Raw genomic sequence first — 10,600 nt, 5'->3', positions numbered from 1 at the left:
TGAGGGAGTCCTGGATTAGGGGGTATCCGGACAGCCGGACTATATCCTTTGGCCGGACTGTTGGACTATGAAGATACAAGATTGAAGACTCTGTCCCGTGTCCGGATGGGACTCTCCTTGGCGTGGAAGGCAAGCTTGGCAGTACGGATATGTAGATCTCTTTCCTTGTAACCGACTCTGTGTAACCCTAGCCCCCTCCGGTGTCTATATAAACCGGAGGGTTTAGTCCGTAGGACCAAAAAAACAACAATCATACCATAGGCTAGCTTCTAGGGTTTAGCCTCTTCGATCTCGTGGTAGATCAACTCTTGTAATACTCATATTATCAAGATCAATCAAGCAGGAGTAGGGTTTTACCTCCATCGAGAGGGCCCGAACCTGGGTAAAAACATCGTATCCCCCGTCTCCTGTTACCATCCGCCTAGACGCACAGTTCGGGACCCCTACCCGAGATCCGCCTGTTTTGACACCGACAGGTTGTCTTGGCTACCTTTGACTGGATATTGGTACAATTCTACATAAAGAGGTCCACTTTTCAAGCCCTTTATGGATTTCCACCCCCTATGATCTGCGAGTTGGCCAGTCTTGGTCCATCTGACAGTGATGCACATGACTTGTTGAAGAGCAAGAGTGCTATGCTCAAGAACATCAAGGAACAACTACTTAAAGCTCAGCAGAGGATGAAGAAATATGTTGATCTAGAAAGGAGTGAAAGAACTTTTGTGTGTGATGATCTGGTTTACCTAAATATGGTGCCTTATAGACCGACAACTTTTGAATTCAAGGGAGCTTTGAAACTCCAGCACAAGTACTATGGGCCCTTTGTTGTCACTCACAAAGTAGGCAGTGCTGCATACAAACTATAACTCCCAAAACATGTCAAGATACACCACGTCTTCCATGTCAGTCAATTGAATAAGCATATTGGCCCTAAAGCAATTCCTAGCCCAAATCTTCCAGTGGTAAATGCAGATGGCACGCTTAAAACATCACCTGCGGCAGTGCTAGAAGTGAGGCAAGTTCTTAGGAACAATCTACCTGTGGTTCAATGGCTTATTCAGTGGGAGAATTTGTCACCTGCAGAGGTCACTTGGGAGGATGTTGACTTTGTGAAGTACACGTTCCCAGAGTTCTTCAGAACCACCACAGAGAACTAGCGTTCGAGGGCTGCACCGCCATGAAGACACGTCGGTTTTCAAGGGGGGGGGTATGCCAGCTACCTGACGGGATGTCTAGTTCTTCAGTTTTCACTCCAGCTTCACATAACGCTTCACGGCTCATCCAACGGCCGACATCGGTCCTTTCACAATTGTCGTTGCTCGACGGCCTAGATGGACGCGGTTACTCTTAAACTTCATTGGCCTTAATTACCGTAGCATTTTATTTATCGTTGGATAATTCTGCTCGCCTATATAAACAGCCGGCATGTGGCTGGCATGGGTATGCTTGGATTAGAATTGTATTCTGCCGAAATGGCCAGAACAATTATATAGATAAATACAGGGCCTTATAGCTTGGCCAAATCCCTAAAGTTCCCCTATACTTCGTCTGATTTAGCTCACAAACTCGGATCGATCCACTGGGATCTGACAGCCGACCCTTCCCTTCCTCCCGACCCTCCTCCTTAGCTATAGCTGCAGCTTGGTGACCCCGTCGGCGCTCCCAGATCCGGTGACCCAATTTGCATGGTGACGCAGCCGATGCTCCTTTGCGTGGTGTCCGTGATTCCTGCCTTGCGATTCGTGGAAGGTGCCGATGTTCGTTCCTCCTGTGTAGGCAGCATGTTTGTTCGTGAGATGTGTGGTCGTGATGTTCCTGGCTTGTATTTTTTTTACGGGATCTTGGCTTGTATTTTTAGTTTTGTAAAGAGTTTTTATTTTAGAATCAATTTTGTAACGAGATTGATTCGATGCTTTGTACGTACACAGAGTAGTTCATGCTTTGTACAGGTACTCAGAGGCATAGTTCTAGGCTACATCGGTTGTGCACTGCCATCGCCTGTAAACAGAGGCATAGGTTTGTTTATCTACTTGTAGATTTTGCTGAAAAATTCCACGCAGAAAAAAGTGTTGCTGAAAATTGGAATCACAAACTTTGTTTTGATGCATATATATAACAATGTATTATCTTCATACTCATATTACTATGCAATTCCATAGCTTGTCATCCAAACATCATTTGGTATTGAACCTCAGAGGATTCCATAGGCCAATTCAGGACATCCAAACAAGTGAATTTGTATTCATGTCCATTACAAATATCCTTGTTGAATTGGTATTCCAACCAATCCAATAGACATCCAAACAAAGCATAATGGATTGTTGACGTATCAAGTATGGTTTCACATATGATTTCACAACCTCAACAACTCCTTTAGCTGTCCACGGTAGGATAAATAAACAACCAACTTCTGATACTCAGGAATCGTAAGTCACAGAAAGCCACACTGATTCTCAGGAATATGTGGCTCAAACAAAGAGGGCCTTAGATATACCAGATTCAGTTCACAACAAGGGCAGCGAAGTACTTACTGTAGAAATTTAGCAAACCAGTGGACAGAAATGTTCCTTTGAGTTCAAAATGTGAAGCACGGCAACGAAGTACAGTAGCTAGTTATTAAATGTGCCAAAAGTAAGCATTACACAATACCCAAAGGCATTGTGCCACGAAAAGCTATTAACCATGCATGCATAGTTATTCATCAACTTTGAGCTCCAAGTTAGGCCAATGAATATCCTGAAAGGGTAGACTCAAGGCCAAGGAGCTCCACTTCATGTTCTTCGAAAACCAGGCAGGCTAGAAACAAGGTTGGATGACCTGGGTTTCTTAACTTTGTAGCAGGAGATGGTGGTCTTTAACCTTCTAGCGGGAACTGTAACTTCTCGAAAATAAGGATAGCAACAACTGGTCCTGCAAAATCTCCAAGGATACAACCTGCAAGCCAGATATGAGAAATAGCGTCAAACTAGTTTGAACTGAACCGATACTAACATGTTGCAGCAATTCAAGGTGGTGGTGTCCTAAATTCCTTGGACAGAAGAACAAATAGAACCTTGGTATATCTTAGAGAAAATTTGAAACAAATAATATCTGTGCTTCAAGCCATTACACAATAAACACATAGGACACATTTTTTACTTTTGGCAACATAAAGGGTACTTCCAACATAAAAGGCTGCAAACTTACCAACGCAAAATGAAAAAGGAATTCCATGCAGAATAAACAAAATTAATTTATGTGATCTTGAAGAAACAAAAGATATGTTTTATCACCAACGTAAGTGAAATTGAAACTCTTCAACGAATATTGTCAGTCAAGAAACAAAATGAGATGCTTTGGCAAACAAGGCATAGTCTAGTACTTGAACTGATGAAAGAAAAAGAAGTCATAACTGACCAATCCATTGTCCATGCACTGGATGCAGAAGGACGCCGAGGCCTGCTCCAATCGAGGCAAAAACCAAAGAGAAACCACATTTGATGGTTACACTATAGATCCTTCTCGCAAACAATCTGAGTTTTTCCTTCTCGTCGAACAATTCGTCATCATTATCAGGTTGACGAATAAAACATTTGTAGACCTGGACGACAGATTGTACAACCCAAGTAGCAGCTACTCCCAATGCATGCGCTGTTTGAACAAAGAAAAATAATTGAACAATAATTTACAGAAGGAAAAGTGACACTGCAGGCAAATCTTACCTCGGAAAGTTGTTCTGGCAACACAGTATGTGTATTCTGGAATTGACATCCCCCTCAGAGCTTTCCTCTTTGATGATTTTGCAGCATCTTTAGAAAAATAAGTAAATAGTAACGCATTATATTATAACAGCTGATAAAGTGATAATCACAAATGAGTACACAAGAAGACAAAAGAAAATAATCGTATGACTAATGTGTTAGACAGAAGCAACCGACAGAACATGGCGTAACTTGTTGATAAGCTAGCATATGACAGAAAATGTAGCTAGCAAGCGTATCTAAGATAAATTTGGAGGCACATCCTGCAAAGGAACTGGACAATGTTGGGCCAGCACAAGAAGTCAAAATAAATAATCTATTCGACGGTGAGGAGTGCTCAACTCACCCACAAAGAGATAGGGATTTAATGACTTACCATCCAACTCAGCATTCAGGGCACATTCAGCTCACAGATAAGCTCTAATTAGACAAACTGTGTTAGGCACTTAGGCTTTACTTCTGTTGAGCCCTGAGCCCCAAACATAAAATGCTAATGCGCTAGCTACTTTCTGAGTCCTAATCTTGCCAAGTTATTAAGAAACAAGTTCTTTACACATGCATGCGGAACAAGATTGTAAAAAGGAAATTTTGGTAACTTGTGTAGTCCTAAGACTCCTAATGTGGTTTTAAATGCCTAATAGTTTGAACCACAAGTTAAACCAATAAGAAATTTGCAAGCTGAATAGAGCATTCAATATTGATTATGGACAATAGCAGCAATAAGACACATGCCAATGATCTGGTGAACAAGGTTTCTCGAGAAAAAAACTAAGGCAAGGAAACTAATGATATGGTTACAATTAATAAAATAACACATTCTTTCTATGCAAAATGATAATTCCAAGAATGTAGCTATTCAATTGGAATAACAATCACATTAACATACATATTAAGTGATTCAACACCATGTCTGATAAATATCTTTCACCCACTGCTTCTAGAGTGCTGCTAGAAGACATGAGAAAAACGGAGAAGTATTCACCTTTGAGAAGCTTCCATGCTGTTCTTTGTGAAACATGACGAACCGCAATCCTTTCGAATACTCTTCTTGTTGTTACAACAGAAATCTGAAATGCAGAACAGAAGATTAAGCAAGTAACTTTTACTTTACATAGGAGAAATAATAATGATCTTCTGGGCCAAACTTAAAATTCTAATGTAAGCAGCTTAAAATTGAAATTCTAATATAAGCAAGTTTAAGCTTCAGCTCAAAGAGTATTATGACTCATAAATACACCCAAATGGTTTCAGCTGATTTGGAGTTTTTCCTACAAAGCTGAATTAGGGTTACAGGATAAGGCCAGGAAGCCCCACCTGCTTGGCCTAGCTTTATTATCCTCCAGGCCCTATATAAATAACATGAATACTAGAAGTACATTTATGTTTCACGTATACAAAGAACAAATTTATGTTTATTTTGAAGATAGTCTAACTAGGAAGCGAAATCAACAAGTCAAGTATAGCGATTGAAAAAATCCAGCAAGCACTGAATTTGCACAGATCGAATTTATGCTTCTCGTGGACTGAGAGGCAAGGCAACATTGGAGGTTGGTTAAGGTGAACACACATGAGCATCTGGAATCAAGATACTGACATATCCTATCTGATCAATCAGTCAAATCAAGCATGTGCCTAGCCACTCACTGTGACTAAAATATCTGTATGAGCAGGAATCACGCTACTGCACTAAAGTGTCAGAGAAAAGATGTACCTCGCGAGCGATTTGCTTCAATGAATTATGGAAGGGAGTAACCAGGTCAACCGGCGGCCTCTCTGAATCATCTTGAAGCAGATCGTCATCGTCATCGTCATCAGTGGGCGGACGAGGCTCCAGAAGTGGTAAATAGTATAATAAAAAGGCCCTAATAGTCGTCATACTCAAATGCTTAAAGCCAAATGCATACAAAAGCGGCTTCAGCTCCAACGGGTATTCTTTTATCGGTAATTGGAGATCATGAATCGAGTCATGTATCTTCTCATTAAGATCATTGGCAAGATCAGGACTATCAATCGATCCATAAGTTGCACCAGCATCACAATGAGCAACAGTGAATCCTGGAAAACTGAACCAGGAAAGCATCACTGCATGAATCAGAGGAAAAAACTAACAGTGTCCTTAGTAATAGGTGATGCACATTCCCATAAGGCAGTGAAGAGTTTTTTTTTTCCAGGTCTTTACTTCCAAGTTAGTAGTGAAGATATCTTATTAGGATTCATTCCACATTCATTTGTAGAAAACCATGACTTTTGCTAGTTAGTGAACAAAAGCTTGAGTAAAATCGCAAACTCCACAGAATGATATTGTTTAATGAAACTTTTCCAATTTATCCCACATTTCCACATGAACAGTTATGTAGAGTTAATGCCACAACTTTATATCCAATTCCATACCATATTCAGCAACCATGACTTGTGGGCTGCAAGTCTGCGAGCATACTCGGATGAATTATTAAACCAAGAGAACAACTTTCCCTATTATTCAGTTGGTTCAATCCATCAAGAAATGCATTAAGACGTAAATTCCAGCTCAATGACAGTCACTTCTTCCCCTATTCACCCGAAGTGATTACTATGGCAGAATCATACAACACAAAGAAAACAACTAACTGAACAAGATAAATGAGAAGATTAAAGCATGTGGGTGAAGAACCCAGCTCGCATTCCAGCGTGCTTGCTACTTTTCTTCATTCTGTTTCACTTAATATCAAAAATAAATTCACACAGCTCTCTGATAGTGACACCAGAACTCACATGAAAATATATTTTTTGGTACTTCGTCATGTATCCCCCCCCCTTTGTCCGCCCCTCATCCAATTTACATCTTACAGTCATGACCATAAAGGGATTCCGTGTTATGGATAATTCGACTGTAACGAAGCATCACACCTTTTACATGTATTATGATGTTGCACTACATGGCATGGTTGCTAGAGGTGAACGACCTTTGAGGGCGGGGACATCTTCTAACAGAGACAGTCCAGTATCATCAGACACCTTTTACATGTATGATGATGTTGCACTACATGGCATGGTTGCTAGAGGTGAACGATCTTTGAGGGCGGGGACATCTTCTAACAGAGACAGTCCAGTATTTTAAAGTTTATTTGCATGAATGGACCAATGGTCACTGATACTTGGCTGAAAAGGGAGACTTGATATACCCATATACACCTCATGCGCACCAAGAGCAAAACCTGAACTGAAAAAAATCTTTTTTATTTTTAATTTAAGAAACTAGTGTTTTTTTTTAGGGCATAAGCTCCTATCTATATCTACTTTCCTTGAGCATAATATAGGGTTTTTTATTTGATTCTAAATTCCAAGATAACTCATTAGAATTATTAATAAGACGGTCCTAATATATTAGCAATATTTAGATTGCCCTACCACAACATCAAGGCCTAAACACTGGCAACTAGCTATCCAAAGACGATGTTGAACACCGGACAGAAGCCTTAGCAACTGCAATGGCTAACGCATCAAGCTTTAGCACCTGCGACTACTGCACCGAAATACCCGCGCGCTAACTGTGCGGGCGCAACCTAGGCCCTGTTTGGAATCTCTCTGCTCCGCTCCACTCCGCGGAGCTTGGTTTGAGCAGCTCCATAAAAAACTGCAGTAGTCTGCTCCGCTCCGGGAGGTGAGTCACGGGAGCGGAGAGAAACCGAACAGGCTCCTAATATCCCTGGTAAACCCCTCCCGGCGCAATACGCCGAACACCTCGATCGCGACATAGGCTAGAACCGTACTTGAGAGTTTCCTACCTCATACGGCTCAGAAATTGCTATCTGAATTTCCCCTATCTTAACTGAATTCGATTTATCAAAAATCGATCCAATTTGTTCTTGGGTTAAGCAGAAGAAATTAATTACCTAAGTTTCAAACCCTAATTTTTATCAATAATCAGTTTGATCTTTTTTCCCACCTTCAGAAGAATGAAGCATAGATAGATATAGAGCCTTCGTTCAAATTTTCTGAGAGGTAACTATCCCGGTTTCATATATGAAATCTCTATAGAATCCTTGAAAAAGACTTTTTTCCATAAGAAAGAAAAAAGAACTTACTATCTTTGGGATCTGATACTACACCGCTGCTTAATCCCTTAGTGGATCGGCTCTATTACATAAGCGGATTCCTAAATTTTGCCCCATATCATGGGATAAGTAAGCAGTTTTTTTTAGTTGTATCGACCCAGTCGCTCACTAATTGATCTTTACGGTGCTTTCTCTATCAATTTGAGAAACTTTATCCATAGAGTAGTAGTATAGGCCATACTTTCTTCGTTTTTTGATTCTCGTGAAGTGTCCTTCCTTCCTACAGCTGATAGGGAAAAATCGTTGTTTTTACGATCCCTATGTAGAAAGCCCTTTTTTTCTAGTATTTACTAGAAAATTTGATCCTCTCTTTTTTTTTTTTCTTTCTATAGTGGAGATAGTCGCACGTAATGACAGATCACGGCCATATTATTAAAAGCTTGCGGTAAGAAGGGGTTTCGTTCTAGTGCCCGGAAATAATATTCCAAAGCCTTTGTATGCTCTCCATTGCTTGTGTGTATAAGGCCTATGTTATAGAGTATATAACTTCGATCATAGGGATCGATTTCTAGTCGCGTAGCTTCATAATAATTTTGCAAAGCTTCCGCATAATTTCCTTCGGATTGAGCCAACATCCGTTACGGTCGTTCATTCTATTCAAAAAATCTCCGTTCCAAAACCGTACATGAGGTTTTCATCTCATACGGCTCCTCCCTTCTGTACATAATAGTACTAAGCGAAATAATCTATAGAATCAAAATAGAATTAGTCCCGTCTCATTATGAACCGAAAGGGGCTGGTATTTTTCCAAGAAATCTCTAGCCAACCTTCCCACAAGAGGTTTTTCTTAACACCAATGAATTCTATTAATGCTAGAGGAAAACGATAGCTCCAATAATTTCTTTGTTCTCAACGCCTCCTATTTAGAGGAATTAGCTACTTCAACGATCTTTGATGGTTATAGGGGTATCCAAAGTACAAACCTGATGGTTGTTTGTTATCCCAACCATTCTTCCCAGCCCTGATACCGATCAGGAAAGGGGTAATTTCTAACAAAGTTTTTCTCTTGTTGATTCCTATTTCTAGGTGTAGTGCTTTTCTCCCCTATGCTGCCTACGGATACTAATAGAGTAGGATTGGCCTGTAATCCATACCATACCATATCCTGTAGGTGTAACCTTTCGCTCAATACTCAAATCAACAATTGAAGTATCTGAAGCCGCATCAATCGAGGATACACGACGGAAGGAATTGTTAGTTCGCCTCACCTTCCCGAAGCGTGGGTTTGTTTGCTTTACAAATTTGGTTCTCTCTATGCCAACCCCCCTCTCTTTTTCGTAAGACTGAGGTATAGGTAGGGCTAAAAAAAAGCAAAAAAAAGAGTCAAATCGCACCATCTCTATAATAAGTAAATGCCTTTTTTTCTCCTGAGGTTGTCGGAATTATTCGCAATAAAATATTGGCTACAATTGAGGAGGTCTTATCAATGAAATTTCCATTTCCACGGGATCTAGGCATAATTCCCAACCCATTCTATATAGAATTGTTTTCATTCCTTCACAAAATAACATAAAAACAAACACATTCGATTCTTATAATTATAAATAGATTGATCCATATGCTCTACTCTAAATCCATATGCTTTAAATGGATAAGAGAGATATGGATTTTCCGCTCAGCTCAAATTGTATCCTTTTCCTTCTGCTTGGACACGAAGAGATATGAAATATTTGACTAAGACTGGATTTCATTCCACTTTCCTATTTCTGAACAACAACTTATGTTATCAACTATTTCGTGTTTTCAAAGTTATTAATTGTCTCATACCCTATTTTTGATTTCGATAGTATGGTGTAGCGTATCTTATGCAAACGGAATTCTAAGGTTTCTTTATTTTATTATGCAATAAGAAGAATTCTTCCATTTTCTTTTTCTTTAGTTGCGGGAAAACCCAAATTAAAACTTTTATTTTATAGCGAGCGCAATTTCTAGTAAAAAATCCTGTATCCTTCCACTTAGATCAAAAGGAATTTTTCCAATAGAACTATGGAACCCCCGAGTGGTTGCGGTTGTACCTGTACTGCAGGAATAAGAAAACTCGCTATTCACTCAGTTTATTTTCCATAATAAGTTATGTAGGAGAGATGGCCGAGCGATTCAAGGCGTAGCATTGGAACTGCTATGTAGACTTTTGTTTACCGAGGGTTCGAATCCCTCTCTTTCCGTTTTTCTTAATTCATCAACGTTAAGGATCACAATGTATCAAATCAAATAACAATTTTTTCCAGCAATAATATAATATCTTATATTATCTTATTTTGATTTAATAGAAATTAGAAATTCTCTATAGCAAATTACTGTGGTATGTAAAATACACATAGAGGAAAAAAGAAAAAAGGATCCTAATCCTAGGGTTAATCAATTTTAGCTAGTTGATGGGAAAATACAACAACGGAGGTGGCTGCCGGTATGGGCTGGGCTTGGTCGGGCCCTTGGCGCGACCTGGCCTCCCCATTTTATATTGAGCAGGTGAGTGGGTCGCCTAGTCGAATTACAAAACACTTTCCGCATCGAATTACAATCCCTTCCTTAAAAAAAGCCGAATGTATTTCTCAAAAAGAAAAAGACGAATGTTTCTCAAAAAATAAAAATAAAAGACAAATCACAGCCCGGAGGCGAAGCAGATCAAGGTTTATATAGCTTGGCACTTGACAAAGAACCGTGTTTTCTTTTCTTTTCTTGTGGAAAAAGAATGGTGTTTTTTTGTGAAAGTGTTTTCAGTGTTCGACAATGGGAGAACTGTTATTTACAGGCAAGTTTAAACTT

General features: G+C 39.7%; 1 protein-coding gene and 1 non-coding gene across 2 annotated transcripts; one reads left to right on the top strand and one right to left on the bottom strand.

The window, feature by feature from the left end:
* Positions 1 to 2,450: 2,450 nt before the first annotated feature.
* LOC125532120 lies at positions 2,451 to 6,467 on the bottom strand. Its single transcript, XM_048696286.1, has 5 exons — positions 5,452 to 6,467; positions 4,723 to 4,807; positions 3,702 to 3,788; positions 3,397 to 3,630; positions 2,451 to 2,934 (listed from the first exon to the last, which is right to left on the bottom strand). Exons 1-5 carry the CDS (start codon positions 5,818 to 5,820, stop codon positions 2,855 to 2,857), a joined length of 855 nt encoding a protein of 284 aa, XP_048552243.1. The 5' UTR covers positions 5,821 to 6,467; the 3' UTR covers positions 2,451 to 2,854.
* A 3,445-nt stretch (positions 6,468 to 9,912) lies between these two features.
* Positions 9,913 to 9,999, top strand: TRNAS-GGA. The gene has a single exon. It is a non-coding gene; the product is annotated as a tRNA-Ser (tRNA).
* The last annotated feature ends 601 nt before the right edge of the window (positions 10,000 to 10,600 follow it).

The sequence above is a fragment of the Triticum urartu genome, unplaced genomic scaffold (genome assembly GCF_003073215.2).
Source record: "Triticum urartu cultivar G1812 unplaced genomic scaffold, Tu2.1 TuUngrouped_contig_9126, whole genome shotgun sequence".
Classification (NCBI taxonomy): Eukaryota; Viridiplantae; Streptophyta; class Magnoliopsida; order Poales; family Poaceae; genus Triticum; species Triticum urartu.
The sequence above is the reverse complement of the archived record's forward strand: the minus strand, read 5'-3'. Positions and strand labels throughout refer to the sequence as shown.

What these genes read in the sequence shown, in the direction of transcription:
- LOC125532120 (XM_048696286.1), bottom strand. Translation starts at nt 5,820, where the DNA reads ATGCTTTCCTGGTTCAGTTTTCCAGGATTCACTGTTGCTCATTGTGAT. An exon ending in TGCCAGAACAACTTTCCGAG is followed by an intron (nt 3,631 to 3,701) that starts GTAAGATTTGCC and finishes TTGTTCAAACAG; the next exon opens with CGCATGCATTGGGAGTAGCT. An exon ending in AGTGCATGGACAATGGATTG is followed by an intron (nt 2,935 to 3,396) that starts GTCAGTTATGAC and finishes TCTGGCTTGCAG; the next exon opens with GTTGTATCCTTGGAGATTTT.